Source organism: Enhydra lutris, unplaced genomic scaffold (genome assembly GCF_002288905.1).
Source record: "Enhydra lutris kenyoni isolate GAN:26980312 unplaced genomic scaffold, ASM228890v2 scaffoldscaffold54, whole genome shotgun sequence".
Classification (NCBI taxonomy): Eukaryota; Metazoa; Chordata; class Mammalia; order Carnivora; family Mustelidae; genus Enhydra; species Enhydra lutris.
Genome location: NW_019154138.1, coordinates 9,515,152 through 9,534,567, shown reverse-complemented (window position 1 = coordinate 9,534,567; position 19,416 = coordinate 9,515,152). Strand labels below are relative to the sequence as shown.

Here is a 19,416-nt window from a genome sequence, read left to right as displayed (position 1 = left end):
GCCTTGTAGAGGGATGGTTCTTGCCTTGTAGAGGGATGGTTCTTGCCTTGTAGAGGGATGGTTCTTGCCGGTCCTCCCCTCCTGTGGCCCTAGGGAGGGGGTGGCTATGGGGTGTGTTCTGTCCTGGCCGAGTGCAGTGGCTGAGCTGGGAGCCTGTCAGGAGGCTTAGCTGGATTTGAATTTGTATCCCAGCCTGGGTTCCAGCCCAGAAGGTGGGGCCCTGATGGGCATCACCCACCTTGCTTTTGTGCTGAGGGAAGGATGGAGCCCACTCGGAGCACAGAACAAGGAGAGAAGCTGAAAGCTGAGGTGGGGGGCCAAGGGAGTAGGGGCCCAGCTTCACGATGGCACCTCCTTCCTGTGGAGCCAGGGCCACCTGGGCCAAGGCCCTGTATAGGCAGAGCTTACCAGAAAGGGAAGCCCCTTGAGGCAGCCACTTGGGCTCAGTATCAGACCTGTTCCAGGAGGAGACCTGGGAACCAAGTGGCCTACAGGTGGGCACAGCCAGAGGAGGGGCTGGGAGCCGGGGTGTGGCTGGCAAGGCCGAGTTTGGGTCTCCCTCTGCCTGGGGGGATTCAGCTTCCCCCTGCAGGCCTGATATGAGGGGCTCAGCCCCCTAGCCATTCTTGTCCCAGGGCAGCCCTTGTCTCAGCTCCCAAAGGTGAGCTGGGAGGGGCGGAAAGAACTGGCGAGCAGACCCTTCTTCCCGCCAGGGCCTTCCTCTGGCAGAGCTGTGGTGGAGTGTTTCTGGTTCTGAAGTGCTGATCAAAGACCAGGAGAAGTGGGGAAGGAGGGCTCTTGAGCACAGTGGCTCCCTGGGGCTGTGCATGCGTGTGTGTGCGTGTATGTGTGTATGTGTGTAACCAAGCAACCAGGGTGCTCAGGCCCCTGGGCCTTCTGCCCCAACACTGCAGGCTGCACGGAGCCCAAGCTGGCATATCTGGGTGGGCTGCCTTCGTTCACTCCTCCATCCATTCATTCATGAGCTCCTCGTATGGTCACTCACTTGTTCAGCAGAGCTGTGCTAGCAAGGTTGCCAGGATGGGAGCGAAGATTCTGAGACTAGAATACAGCCTCTGTCCTAAAGGAGCTTCCCATCAGAGAGCTGAGGCTGCTGCGGTTTGGGTGGACAGGCCAGGGCGGGAGCCAGGGCCACGGGTATGGGGACAGAGATGCCTCCTATAATCCCAGATAGGAGCCATTAATGGCCTGGTTCTGAGTGGCTTCTTGGCATGGGGGCCACCTAGGCCCACCAGGCCTGGGGTCCTGCCTGTCCAGGACTTGGTGTCTGCATGGCAGAGCAGAGCGTGGAGGTGCTGTGGGCTTGGGGCTGTGGGCTTGGGCCCTTGCTTCCTCCACTCTGCTCTGGCAGCCCTCAGGCTCCCTACAGTTTGCCAGTGGGAGAGTGAACCAGAGATTCCTTGCTAGGGGGCTCTGCCAGGCTTCTGGAGAGCTTGCTGGTGGAGTGGGTGCATCCCAGCCAGACTCTGGGCTGGAAGAGCGCCTGGGATGGAGGAGGGGGCCGGGAAGGAAGAGCCAGCAGCCTGGGCAGGTGGCTAGGCCAGCCCTTATGGGGTTTGACAAGCAGTTTGCCCCGTAGCCCTGGAGTGTGGTCAGCTCCCTGCGCCCTGGCTCCTTGTGTGTCTGCTACACACAAGGAAGCTACAGGAAATGTAGGTGGCTTTAGGCACAGGGTCATTGGCAGTGGTTGGACAGGAGGGAAACTTGCCTGGAGAGGCACCGTGCTCTGGGGTAACCCCAGGTTCTTGGCTCTGCCCCTTTACCTCTGAGAGCCTCTGGTGTCCCAGCTGGAACAGGGAACGAATCCTTGGCCCCCCACACTCCAGGGCCTCAGAACAAAGAAGGGGCAGCCAGAGATTCAAGGGGCAGGTATGATGCCCATCCAGAGTCCTCCGCTGGCTCCGAGAACAAGGGCTGGGGCGATGTGCAGGCCACAAGCCCCAGCAAGGGTCTATCCCTGCCCCTAGGACACTCCTCCGTCGTGGCTGGCACAGACGAGCCCTGGACAGAATGTTTATTTCGTGGGCTCCAAGTATCAGCTCTGGGCCTAGCCAGCCTTTTTAAGATAACGGTCCCACCATTGTATCAGCTGGGACTTAACTTTTTGGTGCCTCAGTTGCCCCTTCTGTGAAGGGCAGATGATAAACCAATCTCAAGAGGGACCTGAGGTTAACTGTGAGGAGTGCTAAGAAGTACAAATGAGAAGCATTCAGTATGTGGTGGCTGTTTATATTAAGCTTAGAGCCGAACACACAGTACATGGTAATTCAGTGCACCCTTTGGGGAACAGCCTTTCAGAGCCAGTGAAGAAACAAACCCGTTTTCTCAATTTGGGGAGGGGGCGTCACTGCCAGTGGTGTTCGCCTTCCCCAGGTTTTCTCCTGGGTGGGTCTCTGGGGAAGGCTGTGTAGCACTGCCCCCTGTGGTAGGCAAGGGTAATTTCAGGGTCATGTTGGGTGGGAGCGGTCCCAGGAGCCCTGATCCCCTTGCCATCTCGCCACCTCGCAGATCTACCGGAGGTGCTGGCTGGTGTTCCGGAAATCCTCCAGCAAGGGGCCCCAGCGGCTGGAGAAGTATCCCGATGAGAAGTCCGTGTGCCTCCGAGGCTGCCCCAAGGTTAGGGGTCTTGGGCCCTAACTGGCCCAGGCTGTAAGCAGTGATGATTTGCAGAGTCCTGAGGTCTGCGAGCACCCTCCTGGGGGTGGCATAACTTGGGGGGCGGGGGATGAAGTGGGAGGCACTCCAGCCTGGCTTAGTCCCTTGTGGATGCTGTCCCAGGTGACCGAGATCAGCAACGTCAAGTGTGTCACAAGGCTCCCCAAGGAGACCAAAAGGCAGGCGGTGGCCATCATATTCACTGACGACTCGGCGCGTACCTTCACCTGCGACTCAGGTGAGGAGCTGGGGCTGCAGGCTTCCATCCATCCATCCTGCCCCGGGCCAGTCATGGTCCAGCGGTCCAGCCGGGAGGAGGCAGAGCAGGACCAGCCCCGGCTTGGTATGATGTGTTGGGGTGAAAGTAGGGGAGGAAGCAGGTTCCCAGGACAAGGTGAAACAGGCAGGCCGAATCCACTGGCCTTGTCCTCTCTGCCCTGCACAGCGGGACACTTCAGGCTGAGGCAGATAGGGTGGGCTGCTGAGGGACCCTGGGCTGGCACGACGTACCACTTTCTCTAGAGCTGGAGGCAGAGGAATGGTACAAGACGCTGTCCGTGGAGTGTCTGGGTTCACGACTCAACGACATCAGTCTGGGAGAGCCAGACCTCCTGGCCCCAGGAGTGCAGTGTGAGCAGACAGGTGAGGCCTGGTGCTGGCAGGTGGCCGGGAGGAGAGGGGGAGGGAGGAGAGTCCTCCCCTAGGGAGGCTCCAGGCCTGCTCCTTTCCCACTCCAGACCGCTTCAACGTCTTCCTCTTGCCCTGCCCCAACCTGGATGTGTATGGCGAGTGCAAGCTGCAGATCACCCACGAGAACATCTACCTCTGGGACATACACAACCCCCGCGTGAAGCTTGTCTCGTGGCCCCTCTGCTCACTGCGTCGCTATGGCCGGGATGCCACACGCTTTACCTTTGAGGCTGGCCGGTAGGACCCTCTCGCCTCCCCCTACCCTGACCCACTGTGGTCATGTTGTTGGCTGCCATTCACTATGTCCCGCATGGTGCTGGGAGCTTTAGTTCTTTATCAGCGTAGAAAACCAGAAGGGAACCTAAGATTCCCATTTTACAGCTGAAGACATTGAGGCTCACGCCAGCCAGGTCAAGTGCAGCTGTTTACCAAAAGTCAAACTGCTTGTGCTCAAGTCAGAGCTGGTGCTGGTGCTTAGAGGTGTGGACCAAGGCTTCGTTTCTTCACTGTCAAATAGGGGATCATAAAAGTACCCACTCTGTAGAATGATGGTGAGGATTGGGTAACCTAGAGCTTGAACTCTGGAGCCAGCGGGCCCAGACTTAACATTGTGCGTGATCCTCTGTATAACCCGGCTTCGGTTACTGCCCTTCTTGTGTGCCTGTTTACTCATCTGCAAAATGGTTTGAGAAAACTTGGAATAGAGGAAACCGTGCCGGTGCACAGACCAGAGGGTGAGAGAGAAGGCCAAGTGGGCTGAGTCTTATAAAGCACTGAGCTCCTCTGGGACCCAGAAACCGCCAGGCAGGTTGGGGCTGTGTGGACAGCCCCACCTGCTCCCCAGAGGGCACAGGTTGCAGCTAGTGGGTGGTGCCAGAGCGCCCGGCCAAACACGTGTGTAACCCAGTCCCTAACACCTCGCCTTCTGTGCCTCTCGCATGCCTAGGATGTGCGATGCTGGGGAAGGACTGTACACCTTTCAGACCCAGGAAGGGGAACAGATCTACCAACGGGTCCACAGTGCCACCCTGGCCATTGCTGAGCAACACAAGCGTGTCCTGCTAGAGATGGAGAAGAACGTGCGGGTGAGGCTTTGGGTGTCAGCCAGTCTGGGGTGCCAGTGAGGCTGGAGGGTGGGCGTCTAGGAGGGAGCCACGGCCCCCAGAGCTAATGGGAGGGATCCGCCCTTCTCCACCCCACAGCTGCTGAACAAGGGCACAGAACACTACTCGTACCCCTGCACGCCCACCACCATGCTGCCCCGCAGCGCCTATTGGCACCACATCACAGGCTCCCAGAATATTGCCGAGGCCTCTAGTTATGCCGGTGAGTCCCTGTGGGGCCCCCTGCTCCCTGGCCACCAGGATCTGCGGAAGACGGGGGCCCGCTGACCTGCACCCAAGGCCTGAGCCCGCCTCTGTGTCCACAGGTGAGGGGTATGGGGCAGCCCAGGCCAGCTCAGAAACAGACCTCCTCAACCGATTCATCCTGCTAAAGCCAAAGCCCAGCCCGGGGGACAGCAGCGAGGCCAAGACCCCAGCCCAGTGACAGCAGGGCTGGTGCACGGCAAGGACTGCTGTGGGGCCCTGTGGCAGGGCTGCCTGCAGCCTACTGTGGACAGCCTTGTGGGCTGCTGGCCAAGAGCCTGGAGAAACGGAGCAAGCTGTCCTTTCCCTCCTCCTCCCAGGGGTGAGGCTGGACCAAGGCACAGGGCTGGCCACACCAGCAGAGCATGTGCAAGGGGTTGGAGCTACTGTGGGACTATATCCTGTTAATGATTTTAATATATATGGCTTATGACATATTCTATATTAATGAGATCCCCCCCCCCCACCTACACATTTTTTAATCCCATGACCAGGTCCCGGTCAGGCTGTTTTTGAACATGAGGGCAGCTGTTCCTGTCCTCTGTGGGACAGCTCCCCCTTCCCCCCACTGCCCGGATGCGCTGGAGCTGCCGGGGCCTGAGGTGGTAGCCAGCTCTCCCTAGGCAGCCCAGCGGCTACAGCGGCAGGTGGCTTCTCCCTTCCTCTGGGCCTGGAGCAGCAAAGGAAGGATCAGAGCTTCTATGGTGCCACGCGGCAGCCTTGCACTTGGGAGTTTTAAACCGATGACATCTGGTTGACACCTCAGGTGAAAATCTGGTTTTAAAATGTAGTTTTTGCCAAGGCTCCTTCCTGCTTAGTATGCTCAGAAGATACCCCAGGGCCAGGGGTGCTGGTTCCCTCAGCCAGGCGGAGGGTGGCCAGTCCCAAGCTCTTCCCTGCCCGAGGGCTGGCCGGGGAAGGCAGGACTGCTGTGGGGAGCACCCCTGCTGCCCCCTCTCACTGACCGAGGGCAGGCGAGGGCCCAGCCGACGGAGCCCCTCTGCCCAGTTTGGCCACCCTCTGGTCAGCCTAAAGCACTCAGAAACGGAGCCCTTCCCACTTCCTCTTCCCCACATGGTGCTGAGGCTCCCTGCTGAAATGCAATTAAAGCAATTGATTTTCTAGTGCTGGTATTTATTGACTACCTTGCAGAAGGGCTATCTTTATATTGCCATCAAACCTTTGGTTGCGTGTGTGGGTTTTTGTTTTTTAATACTTTTGGGTTCTGATTTGTGGGAATAGACCCTGTTGTAAATAACCACTATTCAAGTTGTGGCAGGACGATCCAGCCAGAGGCCCCTCCTGGAGAGCCCTGGATCTGGGGAGGGGGCCATAGCCAGCTCGGCTCCAAACCTGACCCAGGGAATGACCACCCAAAGGCCTGGGAGAGGGAGGCAGGGCCGGGCTGGCTCAAGTTAGTGGCACGATGACGCATGAAGGAGATTATGTTGTGCTCTTTATTGCCAAAAATAAAAACTTTTAAAAAAGACAACTCCTGTTAATAAATATCCCTTCCTTTCTGTAGCAGGTCTCCGGTTTTCTCCTGGCTTCTCCTTCTAGATGGCCTAATTAATTGCTTTGGGGGTGATTCTACCTCTAGGGCTAAGGGGTCAAGGCCAGACCTCCCTTAAGGCCCTTGCTCCCCAGCCTGTGAACTTAAATAATCAGGCCCCTGGTAGCGAATGCAGACATACAGAGTTTATCTGGGGAGGGGGGCAGCCACAGTCTTAACACCATTTACTGAGGATTCTCAAGTGTGGGCCACTTGGGGGTTTGAGTGAAATGCCTGTAGGCTGGCTTGGGCCAGGAGCTGGACTGATAGCTCCAGCACTCAGTCCTGATGCCAGAAGCCCAAGGTACAATGGTGAGAACTTTTAGAAAGGGGCTAAAGACCTGAAATGACCAGAAGAGGTGAGTCTTACCCTGCAGTTCTCACCCTACCCAGGTATGTCAGGAAACCGGCTGAAGGGGTGGTCTGGGGTGCTGCTGGCAATCAGGGGGCAGGGCCAGGATGCTAATGTCTAGTAAAAACCTGTCTGGACTCAGATACCAGTGGCACCCCGGGGCCATCTATCCACAACGGAGCAAAGCTGGGAGGGGACCCCTCCACCTTCAGCTACTTTCTTAAGGTTACTGATGGCTTGAGTAGCATACGCAACAGCTGTCTACCCCAGAGGCTACAAGTATCTCTGGAGACTGGAGAGCCAGCTGCTGGTCTAGAACCCCTCTTGCTGGAACAGGTGAGCTGCTGCTAGTTTATGGTCAGAACATCACTCTGGATCTCATGGCTTAACTGGGTCTGTAAGTCACTCAGCTTTTTCTTCAATCCAGAGAGGGCTGAGAGGACAATGGTTTCAGGACGCAGAGAGCCACAGGACTCCACATTGTAGTAAAACCTAAGAGGAAGAGTCGGGTTAAGAGCCCTCCATGAGGCAGCCCGGCTAGCCCAAGCTTCAGCCCTGGATCATGCTCTCTCCCTTCTGGGTCCTGACTCCCTTTCAGCCTAGAACGTGGCTTTGGCCCAGAGCTGAATTCCAGCCTCTTCCTAACAGCAGTCCTACTGCACACTAGAGGACTTCAGGAAGGCCAAGCCCCCTCAAAAAGCTTGCTGTTCGCCATTAGAAGACTGGTCTCTTTCTCGCTCTGGGCTGGTCCCTTCTCTGGGGACTGAGTCAGTAGCAGCAGAGTCAGAGTGGCTAACTGGAGGGCTCCTCCGTCCCCCAATGATGAGGGGAGGATAATCTGCCCCGGGACGTGCACATGGCACGGGCTCTGCAGTTCTCCATCCTGCCTCAGCTCCCGGGCACCAGGATGTCTCCCTGGCTCAGGGCCTGCACCAAAACCCTATGTTCTTCCACATTTCACCTTCAGGTGCCAGACGAGGGTCTTACCTCTCTGGCTTGCCATTGGGGTCATAGGGAGCCTGGGACTCATCTTCATCCAGCTCGGAGTACTCGCTCTTCGGCCTGAGATCAAACACGGGTCAGCAGGGGCAGCTACTGAGGCTGCCTGCTGTGAGGCTGCCCCCACCCCACTGCCTCGGAGCCACGTCCACACCAAACCCCCGGAAAGGCCTGCCCTCACTCCCGACGAGAACTTACCACTCCTCGGGCTTGGGGTACACCGTGTGCCGCAGGGCATTGTCAGGATCATATTCAAAAGCCACCCCTGCAGTAGGGTTCCACTTGGCATGCTCCTTGCCAAAGCCCTTTTTGGCATAGGCTCGAAGTCTTAGCTCCTGGCCTTTCCTCAGCTTGACAATGAGGATGTCTGCGGGGAGAGGTGTAAGTCAGCCAAGGGCCAGCAGACACACGGTCCCCTGAGTTTTGACCTGGAATGCCACTGGAAAACCACAGAATCCGGACAAATAGCTCAAGGTCAGCTGACAAGGAGACAAGGCACCGTGAGAGGCTGTGTCAGGTCTGTCTCCGACTGGCCTGCAAAATGACAGGTTAGTAGACATTCGCACGCGCCCTCCAGCCCCTTACCATCCTGTTCCACGTAGTCATTGGGGTCATTATCTCGGTTCCGAGAGGTCACCTAGAGGGAGCCCAAACAGAGGCAGGGGTTAGTGCCTTGTCTTCCCAATCACCTCTTCCAGCAACAATGTTCGAGCACCTGCCACACCAGGCCAGGAGGCCCAGGAAGGGGGGTGGGGGGAGTGCCTCCTAGGGCTAGATCGGTGCTGGGGCTGGACTCTGATCCCCATCTCCAGGCACGGGGAAAACTTTCTCAGTCAAAAAGGTGCCATGGCCTTTAAAAGGGTGCTTGGGGGACACAGGACCCCAACAGTGCTACTGTCCACACTAGCTAGTATCCAGAATTATTAGTACTTTTCAGACCCCAGACTGAGAGGAAAGCAGAGGGTAACAAGGGAAACCGCATCTTGTAACACTGTCCGAGTCTGGCCCACTTGGAGCTCAGAGGAGGAGGACAAAGGTGCTGGGTAAGGAGGATGTGGTGAGACACTAACTGGAATGACCCGGGGGCTGTTGGAGATGAGGTCTCGAGATGTGACGTGACGAGTTTGGTCTTCATTGCACCGCACGTCTAGGGTGAACTCCACTGAGCACTCGGGGCAGAACTCCTCACACGTGCAGTCCTGAGGGAAGAAGAGAAGCTGGAAGGGGTCCATGGAGAGATGGGGAATCCTGAGCTCCCCATTTCTCATACCTGGTTCCTTCCCTTTCTCCATCTATAAAACGGCCGGCCATGGGCTCTAGGCTCTGGTGAGCCATGTCCATCTGGTACACATTCTCAGGGGCTGCTCAATGCAGGCACGTCCCAGTTTAGAGACCACCTATACCTACTGATGCCCACATTCTCCTTCCACCTCTGCCAGCTGCCAGGCAGAGTGCTAACAGCCCACCCTGGCCCCTGGGGTGCTCTTCTACAGAGAATCAAGGCATTGAGAGAATGATGCTTTCATGCATCATAGGACTTCCCCTGAACTAAGTGGACTGACTTGGGCAGGTCACCAGCATTTAAAATAAAATGATCCAGAGCATAACACAAAAAAGTACATTTCAAGTTCTAAACTACTTACCTTTTCTTAAAAACAAAATCTCTCCCTTACGGAAAATTTCAGATTCAAAAGAACAGAGCAAGTATGAAAGGCTACGACCAGGGCGCCTGGGTGGCTCAGTGGGTTAAACCCTCTGCCTTCGGCTCAGGTCATGATCCCGGGGTCCTGGGATCAAACCCCGCATCGGGCTCTCTGCTCAGCAGGGAGCCTGCTTCCTCCTCTCTCTCTCTCTCTGCCTGCCTCTCTGCCTACCTGTGATCTCTGTCAAATAAATAAATAAATCTTAAAAAAAAAAAAAAGAAAGGCTACGACCATGTAACCATCACTGGTTTCAATAATTATCCACAGTTCTTTAAGCAGCTGATGCTGGAAACAACCCATTCCTCTCGCAGGGACCACCACCTACAGTGTAACTTCACGCAAGAAGATTTACTGGAATGTAACTAAGCCAACTGTTCTCCCCCTCACACCAGCAGGAAACTTTAACCTGCTTCTGATGTTTTTGAGATGAGGAGGAAAAACGAGGGGCCACACCTGGATAGTCTGCAGTCATACACAGGTGAGGCAGGAAGGCAACCTAGAGCTTTAGCAGAAATATGAAATGGAGGGGGTACCCAGCTGGCTCAGTCCATGGAGCATGCGACTCTCGATTTTGGGGTCATAAGTTCAAGCTCCACATTTGGTATAAAAATTAAAAAAAAAAAAAAAGGGGGAAGACCCATTAATATGCTGTCTGCGAGACTCATTTCAGAAACAAAGACACCCCCAGATTTAGAGTAAGGGGCTAGAAAACCATTTACCATGCTAATGGACATTGAGAAAAAGCTGGGGTGGCCATCCTTAGACAAATTAGATTTTAAACCAAAGACTAATAAGAGATGAAGAAGGACACTATATCATACTTATTCTTAAAGGTCTATTGAACAAGATCTAACAATTGTAAATATTTTTGCCCCTAACATGGGAGCAGCCAATTACATAAGCCAATTAATAACAAAATCAAAGAAACTCATCAACAATTATACAATAGTAGGAGACTTTAACAACCCCCCTCACTGAAACGGACAGATCATCCAAGCAAAAGATCAACAAGGAAATAAGGGCTTTAAATGACACACTGCACCAGACAAACCTCACATATATTCAGAACATTCCATCCAAAAGCAACAGAATACAAATTCTTCTCTAGTGCACATGGAACATTTTCCAGAATAGATCATATCCTGGGTCACAAATCACGTCTCAACCAGTACCAAAAGACTAGGATCATTCCCTGCATATTTTCAGACCACAATGCTTTGAAACTTGAACTCCATCACAAGCGGAAAGTTGGAAAAAACTCAGATACATAGAGGCTAAAGAGCATCCTACTAAAGAATAAATGGGTCAACCAGGAAATTAAGAATTGAAAAAATTCATGGAAACAAATGAAAATGAAAACACAATTGTTCCAAATCTGTGGGACACAGCAAAGGCAGTCCTGACAGGAAAGTATATAGCGATAGAAGCCTTTCTCAAGAAATGAGAAAGGTCTCAAGTACACAACCTAACCCTACACCTAAAGTAGCTAGAGAATGAACAGCAAATAAAGCCCAAACCGAACAGGAGAAGAGAAATAATAAAGATCAGAGCAGAAATCAATGAAATAGAAACCAAAAGAACAGAACAGATCAGTGAAACGAGCAGCTGGTTCTTTGAAAGAAATAATAACACTGATAAACCCCTGGCCAGACTCATCAAAAAGAAAAGAGAAAGGACTCAAAAAAATAAAATCATGAATGGAGGAGGAGAGATCACAACCAATACCAAAGAAATACAAATAATTATAAGGACATATTAAGAGCAACTATATGCCAGCAAATTAGACAATCTGGAAGAAATGGATGCATTCCTGGAGACATATAAACTACCAAAACCAAACCAAAAAGAAACAGAAAACCTGATCAGACCCATAACGAAGCAGTCATCAAAAATCTCCCAAGAAACAAGAGCCCAGGGCCAGACGGCTCCCCAGGGGAATTCTACCAAACATTTAAAGAAGAATTAATTTCTATTCTCCTGAAACTGTTCCAAAAAATAGAAATGGAAGGAAAACATCCAAACTCATTTTATGAGGTCAGCATTACCTTGATTCCAAAACCAAAGAGCCCACCAAAAAGGAGACTCACAGAGCAATACCCCTGATGAACACGGATGCAAAAATCCTCACCAACCTAGTAGCTAATAGAATCCAACAGTAAGTTAAAAGGATTATTGACCACAACCAAGTGGGATTTATTCCTGGGCTGCAAGGTTGGTTCAACATCCACAAATCAATGTGATACAATACATTAATAAAAGAAAGGACAAAAACCACATGGTACTTTCTATAGATGCAGAAAAAGCATTTGACAAAGTACAGCATCCTTTCTCAATTAAAACTCTTCACAGTGTAGGGATAGAGGATACATACCTCAATATCATCAAAGCCATCTATGAAAAATCCACAGTGAGTATCATTCTCAATGGGGAAGAATCGAGAGCTTTTCCCCTAAGGTCAGGAACATAGCAGGGATGTCGACCATCACCACTGCTGTTCAACACAAAGTACTAGAAGTCCTAGCCTCAGCTTTCAGACACTAAAAAGAAAGAAAAGTCATCCGAATTGGCAAAGAAGAAGTCAAACTCTCACTCTTTGGAGATATGACACTTTATGTGGAAAACCCAAAAGACTCCACCCCCAAACTGCTAGGACTCATACAGGAATTCAGTAAAGTGTCAGAATATAAAATCCATGCACAGAAATCAGTTGTATTTCTATACACCAACAACGAGACAGAAGAAAGAGAAATTAAGGCATCGATCCCTCTTACAATTGCACCCAAAACCTTAAGATACCTAGGAATAAACCTAACCAAAGAGGCAAAGATCTGTACTCAGAAAACTGTAGAACACTCATGAAAGAACTGAGGAAGACACAAAGAAATGGAAAAATGTTCCATGTTTATGGAATGAAAGAACAAATAATGTGAAAAGGTCTATGCTACCTAGAGCAATCTACGCATTCAATGCAATCCCTACAACATACCAACAACTTTTTTCACAGAAATGGAACAAATAATCCTAAAATTTGTATGGAACCAGAAAAGACCCCAAATACCCAGAGGAACGTTGAAAAAGAAAACCAAAGTTGGCAGCATCACAATTCCAGACTTCAAGATCCATTACAAAGCTATAATCATCAAGACAGTATGGTAGTGGCACAAAAACAGACACATAGGTCAATGGAACGATTAGAGAGCCCAGAAATGGACCCTCAACTCTATGGTCAACTCATCTTCGACAAAGCAGTAAAGAATGTCCAATGGAAAAAAGACAGTCTCTTCAACAAATGGTGTTGGGAAAATTGGACAGCTGCATGCAGAAGAATGAAACTGGACCATTTCCTTACACCACACATAAGAACAGGCTTAAAATGGATGAAAGTCCTCCATGTGAGACAAGAGCCCATCCAAATCCTTGAGAAGAACACAGTCAGCAATTTCTTTGAGCTCAGCCTCAGCAACTTCTTCCTAGACACGTCGCCAAAGACAAGGAAAGGAACGCAAAAAAGAACTACTGGGATTTCATCAAGATAAAAACCTTCTGCACAGCAAAGGACACTTTTTTTGTGGACAAAAAGTCAACAGAACCAAAAGACAACTGAAATGGGAAAATGGGAAAAGACATTTGCAAATGACATACCAGATAAAGGGCTAGTATCCAAAATCTATAAAGAATTTATCAAACTCAACACCCAAAGAACAAATAATCCAGTCAAGAAATGAGCAAAAACCACAGACATTTCTGCAAAGAAGACATCCAAATGGCCAAAGACACGTGAAAAAGTGCTCAACATCACTCGGCATCAGGGAAATACAAGTCAAAACCACAGTGACATACCACCTCACAAGTCAGAACAGCTAAAATTAACAAGTAAGGAAACGAAAGATGTTGGCAAGGATGTGGAGAAAGGGGAACCCTCCGAAACTGTTGGCGGGAATGCAAGCTGGTGCAGCCACTCTGGAAAACAGTATGGAGGTTCCTCTAAAAGTTGAAAACAGAGCTACCCTATGACCTAGCAATCGCACTACTGGGTATTTACCCCAAAGATAAAAATGTAGTAATCTGGAGGGGCACCTGCACCCCAATGTTTATAGCAGCAATGTCCACAATAGCCAAACTATAGAAAGTACCCAGATGTCCACTAACAGATGAATGGATAAAGATATCATGTATATATATGTACATACACAACGGAATATTCTGCAGCCATCAAAAAAAAAAAAAAAATCTTGTCATTTTTAACAATGTGGATGGAACTAAAGGATATTATGTTAAGTGAAATAAATCAATCACAGAAGGACAATTATCATATGATCTCACTGATATGTGGAATTTGAGAAATAAGGCAAAGGATCATAGGGAAAGAGAGGAAAAAATGAAACAAGATGAAACCAGAGGGGGAGACAGAACGTAAGAGACTCTCAGGAAACAAACTGAGGGTTGCCGGAGTGGAGGGGGATGAGAGGGATGGGTGGCTGGGTGATGGACATTGGGGAGGGTAGGTTCTATGTTGAGTGCTGTACCCCTGAAACAAATAATACATTATATGTTAATAAAAAAAACCCTGAAACTGTTAAAAATATGAAATGGAAAAAATCAAAATGTCATGGAAATTAAAAATATGAAAAGGTAGACAACCTCAACAAAATATATGTATGACAAAAGGGGAGGAATCAGATTAACGGACTAAAGAGGTTAACCACCAAATGCATGCATGAATTTTGGATGAATGGCCGACCCACAAACAAAAATCAAGAAAGCCCATGTGGGAGACAACTAGGAAAATTGGGATAAGGACTGTGCATAAGTATAACAAATTATTGCTAATACTCTAGGCATCACAGTGTGGATGTGTGGGAAAATATCCTTACTCTGAGGACAAGCATACTAAAGTAGTGAGGGGAAAAGTGTCATGGGATCTGCAACTTTCTTTCAAATGGTTTAGGAAAAAAATGGGTAGGAAAAATAAAGCTAATATAGCAAAATATTAACAACCGGCAACTACAGGTGAAAAATAAATAGCTGTTTATTATTGGAGGTTTTTAACTTTTCTGTAGATTTTGAGAAAAAGCCAAAAAAAAGGGTAGAGGGATCCATACCATCTTTGTTCAGTAAATACTAGAAAAAAATGTAATGGACGGAACTGCTAGGTCCTGGGGCGTGCATATCTTTACCCAAGACATTGCCAAACTGCTCTTCAACTGGTTGTAAAACTATCCCCACCAATATCTGTGAGGTTTCTTTCTTTTTATTTCTCTTTAAAAAAAAAAAAATTATTTATTGACAGAGAAAGACACAGAAAGAGAGGGAACAGAAGGAGGGAGAATGGGAGAGGAAGAAACAGACTTCCCAGGGAGCAGGGAGCCCGATGTGGGCCTCAATCCCGGGACCCTGGGATCATGACCTGAGCTAAAAACAGACGCTTAATGACTGAGCCACCCAGGTGCTCCCCGCCCCACTTATTTTTTAAAGATTTATGTATCTGAGAGAAAAACAGAAATGTGATACAGATAGAAAGCAGGGAGGAGAAAGAGAAGCAGGCTCCCCATTGAGCAAGGAGCCTGATGCAGGGTTCAATCCCAGGACCCTGGGATCATGACCTGAGCCGAAGGCAGACACTTAACCAACTGAGCCACCCAGGCACCCCTGATGTTTCATTTCTTACAAACAAAAATCTGGAGATGTGAAGCAAATAGTGCCAAAATGTTAGACTATGAAAAGTTGTTTGACAGGAGCAAGAGTTCTCGTCAGAAGAGCTCCACAGTTGTGTTCTTAAACTTCTCTTAAAAAAAAAAACAACAGATTTATAAGATATCAAATTAGCTACCACAAAATGACGTGCCCCTGGGAATATCAGAGGATGGGCTGAATCAGGATCACCCAAAGCCACCAAGAGGGAAGAGTCTCAAGCTGTTACCTAACGCAGCCCTGGAGAAAGGAAGCAGGGAACCTAATCCTGTCCGGCTCCTGCCCAGTCCAACGCCTGTTAACATATCATTAGAGAACAAACACAACCCTCGAGGAAGGGGCCATGTTTAACGAGTATCATCTATGGGGAGAGGCCCAGACAACAGCCTTCCAGTCCTTCAGGTCTTATTGTGGGGAATAGTTCTCACTCCCTTTGTTCTCACCCTCATGCCTCCCTAGCCCCCTAACCCTCTGCTGACTCCCTTTAGCTTCCCAGGCTCCTGTCACTGGGAAGACATACCCTGGAAAGCAGAGTCTGAACATATCAGAGTCTGAAAAGGCAGTCCCCACCATTCAGTATAAAGGGGTATTCTGGGGTGTACTCCGTCTTGTACAGCTGGCTGGAGAGACTACCCAGTGCCCTGGAGCCCCACCAATCTATGTCCCCTTGGGGACCCATGTCCACTTAGGGTCTGGGCAACAACCCCAGTCTTTCTAACACCTAGAAGTAAGAGATCGGGACAATGCCTCTAAGAACTCAACTCCCCCACCCCCTGCCCCTCGCCCCCCTTCACCCAATCACACAGCATACCCGGGAGTACTGCAGCTTGTCCACAATGTCGTCACTAGTGAGGGGGATTAGTCCTGGAAGAAACAAAGAAGCACTTTAATTAAGTCCAAATGGCCAAGCGAGAAGGAGAACCTAGAAATCCCCTTGGGAGTGAGGAGGCTTCCTCCTCTGATACCAAGCACAGTCCCCTCCCTTTCACCTTCCAAAACTCGCACTATGGGGCACCTGGGTGGCTCAGTGGGTTAAGCCTCTGCCTTTGGCTCAGGTCATGATCCTGGTGCTGGGAATGAGCCCCGCATCAGGCTCTCTGCTCATTGGGGAGCCTGCTCCTCCCCCTTACCCCGCCTGCCTCTCTACCTACTTGTGATCTCTGTCAAATAAATATATAAAACCTTAAAAAAAAATAAAATAATATTAAAAAAAAAACAAAAACAAAAGCAAAAACAAAAATCTGGTACTCACCAAGTCTGTGAGCAATGAACTCATCGTGAAGGACTGAGGAATTGGCATCAATCTGAACCCAGTCAATGGCTAAGAAATAAAACAGACATACAGTTTAGCCACCAAATTCACTTAAAGACTTACAGCAGTGGTTCAAGATTTAAGAAACACCTGATGCTTACTAAATCGCAGAAGCGTGGGCCAGGTTGCCAAAGGCTGATTCTGCAGCTCAAGTGGGGACCAGGGATCTGCATTTTAACAAGAACCACATGCAACACCCTCCCCTCTTCCCTACTCAGGCAGATTTAATGCAGGGGAGGCCTCTTTCCCACACAAAATACTGACTTAGAAAATACCCATGAGAGTGGGAACATGTTTCTCTGAACTGAGTATCTCTGTGAGAAGCGTTTACGTCTGCTATTCATGTCAACACCAAATCCAAGAACAGGGAAAATCTCAAAGACAGGGAAAATCTCAAAGACAGACTTATGGTCCATATCTCATTTTATGATGCAATGACCAGATTACCCAACTGTAACACTTTATTGTCACTCAACCAACTAATGTTTAGAGAATTCCTTTAATGGGCACAGTACGTGGAGTATCAAACCGAATTCTTACCAGCAATGACTAAAAGAAGGGTAAGAATTGTACGGTCACACACGCTTGACTTAAGCACATACTCATTCATTCATTCATTCATTCATTCACAAATAAACATCTGCATTCAGACAAATTCATAAATCAAATGGCCAACCACCAAAGGGCGTGGACACTAGGAATGGAAGAAGTCAGAAGAGGACCAGCCAGTTAGGACCCTATCTGCTTTGTCCTATGCTTTTTACTGCTTCCCCAACCCAAGCCAAAGGACCATGAGCCAAGCATTTCTGACTCTGCCTCCTCATTCCCTCCAAGCCCCTCCCCCAATCTCACATGCCCTGATCCTCTCCCTTGCAGGTAAAATCCTCTGAGCCTCCTATAAAGCTTTGCTTGATCTCCAAGATACAGATACCAACACTCCCTCCCTACAAGCTCCTCCCTCACAAAACTGTCCAGACTAAAGACACTTATCATATATACAGATATCTTTTAAAGATTTGTTTTTGAGAGAGATGGAACGAGTGTGGGAGGGGCAGAAGGAGATTCCACACTGAGCTCAGAGCCTGATGCAAGATTTGATCTCACAACCATAAGTTCATGACCTGAGCCAAAAATCAAGAGACCGGGGGCGGGGGGGGGGGGGGGGGGGGGGCGGTGGAGCACCTGGGTGGCTCAGTGGGTTAAGCCTCTGCCTTCGGCTCAGGTCATGATCTCAGGGTCCTGGGATTTAGCCCCGCGCATCAGGCTCACTGCTCCTCGGGGAACCTGCTTCTACCTCTCCCTGCCTGCTGCACCCCTGCTTGAGTGCTCTGTCAAATAAATAAAATCTTAAAAAAAAAAAAAGTAACAACAACAAAAAAAAAAGATCGACTCCCTTATTTTACTCATGATGAAACTGTGGCACAGAAACAAAGTGATTAGGGAGGGGGAGGACCAGCACTCTAAGCTCTAAGTGAAGAAGTGACTGGACACGCGTAGCGGTGGAGACTAGTGTTTTGTTCACCAATCCTTTGGCGTGCTTACTTCCTTAGGAGTGCAGCAGATAGGAATTACACTTCTTTTTCCAATCCAAACTCTGAGCGGACACTCAGAAAATGTAACATACTTATAAATGTGAAAAATACCTGGGGCAGGGTGGCTGGAAGCACAGCAGATCCTCCTTCCTCTGGGCACAGCAACAGCACTGTGGTTCTACTTTTGAACTACTTACTGATCCACGTCTATCCCGCAGTACTGTTATCTGTGGATTCGCCTTTGCCCTGTAACTGTACTGTGCGCTCCATGAGGGCCAGAACCCTGCACTATTTAGCTCTGCATTCCCAGTTCCCAGCACACTGCCTAGCACTTACATGTTCCGTGAGTGCAGCTGAAGGAACGGGCTCGTAAAAGGAACTTACTGGGCACTAAACACAAATTCCCTCACTTAATCCTTGCCATCACTCCGTAAGTACTACCAATGTTCCAACGTTACAGAGAAAACCACAGCAATTTAAGAGTGGGCCCTAGTGTCCCTGAGCCAAGGGTACAACACTGCTGTCTTCTCAGAGCCCCTCCCAGCTACCCCCGCCCCCAACCAAGCGCTAGGAGCAGGATCCCCAAGGTGTGCGGAGGGATCTAGCCACCACAGGCGGGTTTTACTTACCTATTATGGGCACCTCGGCGATGAAGACCCTTCGTATAGAGTTGGCTACCCTGAGGGATGAAAACCAAGCGGCATGAAGGCGCCGCATCTTGGACGCCGATGCCCCGCGCCCACGGTTTCCCAAAGCGGGAGCCCCACTACGGGGACCCAGCTCAGAAAGGACGCGACCCCCCGCCCGGCCCGGGCTCCAGCCCCGCGCGTCCCACAGCCACCAGCCTCTTTTCTCAGAGGTCTTACGCCAGGTCCGTGTTCTCGATGATGAACTTGACATTCTCATCGGTGAGCTCCGTGATCCGCACAGTGGGCTGGTTGGCATACGGCATCGTGCCTCACGACCCACCAGCTCCCGGGTTTCAGTGGCGCTGCGCCAAGGCCACCGCCGCCGCCGGAAGTGGGTCAGCGCGGGCCGCGCCGCTTCCGCCGACACGCGCTCACAGCGCCACCTGCCGCCCGGAGGCCGCCGCTTCAGACCCCATGTTTTACACTTCCACCTGCTTTTTAAGCGCACCAGGTTCAACCTGGGGTGGGTGGGTGGAGGTGGGGGGGCGGTGCGGGGGCAGTGGGAATTGGCAAAACCTGTGCACGCCCTCGACTCAATAATAACATTTCTAGGAATTCATTCTACGAAAACGGCTGCAGTTGTAAGCAAAGATACACGTGCGGGGGCGTTCCCTGCATCACTGTAACAAAGATAACAAAACTAATTGTTTATTGACAGAGAGCAGGTTAAATATAGGAAACATATTACCACGCCTTTAAGAAAATGAAGTAAATTTGCACACTTACGGAAGAACATAAGTATGCTTCAGCAAAGTCTGGCTCACACCCTCCTGAAACTGCGGGAAGATACAAGGCCTTCCCCTTCAGTCCATCATCAGCATCTGTGTGGTTGCGGCAGGTGGGTGGGGGCTCA

At 50.3% G+C, this 19,416-nt stretch overlaps 2 protein-coding genes across 3 annotated transcripts in view; one reads left to right on the top strand and one right to left on the bottom strand.

Annotated features, from left to right (window-relative positions):
• The window catches only part of LOC111157403 (docking protein 4), a 7,390-nt gene extending 1,280 nt beyond the window's left edge, over positions 1 to 6,110 (top strand). Inside the window, exons 2-8 of one of the 2 annotated variants that reach the window (XM_022518779.1) lie at positions 2,530 to 2,637; positions 2,800 to 2,914; positions 3,199 to 3,318; positions 3,414 to 3,603; positions 4,313 to 4,451; positions 4,569 to 4,692; positions 4,796 to 6,110. In XM_022518779.1, coding sequence (XP_022374487.1) covers positions 2,530 to 2,637; positions 2,800 to 2,914; positions 3,199 to 3,318; positions 3,414 to 3,603; positions 4,313 to 4,451; positions 4,569 to 4,692; positions 4,796 to 4,914 — 915 coding nt within the window. In that variant the 3' untranslated portion in view covers positions 4,915 to 6,110. The remainder of the gene's footprint in view (positions 1 to 2,529; positions 2,638 to 2,799; positions 2,915 to 3,198; positions 3,319 to 3,413; positions 3,604 to 4,312; positions 4,452 to 4,568; positions 4,693 to 4,795) is intronic. The other variant, XM_022518780.1, reaches the window with a different exon arrangement.
• Positions 6,111 to 6,172: 62 nt separating this feature from the next.
• Positions 6,173 to 18,926, bottom strand: LOC111157404 (RNA polymerase II subunit C). The gene is made up of 9 exons (XM_022518781.1): positions 18,741 to 18,926; positions 18,504 to 18,553; positions 16,283 to 16,351; positions 15,842 to 15,894; positions 8,707 to 8,835; positions 8,222 to 8,273; positions 7,835 to 8,003; positions 7,625 to 7,699; positions 6,173 to 7,129 (listed from the first exon to the last, which is right to left on the bottom strand). The coding sequence occupies exons 1-9, from the start codon at positions 18,824 to 18,826 to the stop codon at positions 6,985 to 6,987; spliced, it is 828 nt and encodes a 275-aa protein (XP_022374489.1). The 5' UTR covers positions 18,827 to 18,926; the 3' UTR covers positions 6,173 to 6,984.
• Between the last annotated feature and the right edge of the window lie 490 nt (positions 18,927 to 19,416).

Coding starts and splice junctions, on each gene's coding strand:
- LOC111157404 (XM_022518781.1), bottom strand. CDS start 18,826: ATGCCGTATGCCAACCAGCCCACTGTGCGGATCACGGAGCTCACCGAT. Junction 18,554..18,740: donor ATCGAGAACACGGACCTGGC/GTAAGACCTCTG, acceptor TTCATCCCTCAG/GGTAGCCAACTCTATACGAA. Junction 8,004..8,221: donor TGACTACGTGGAACAGGATG/GTAAGGGGCTGG, acceptor CTCTCCCCGCAG/ACATCCTCATTGTCAAGCTG.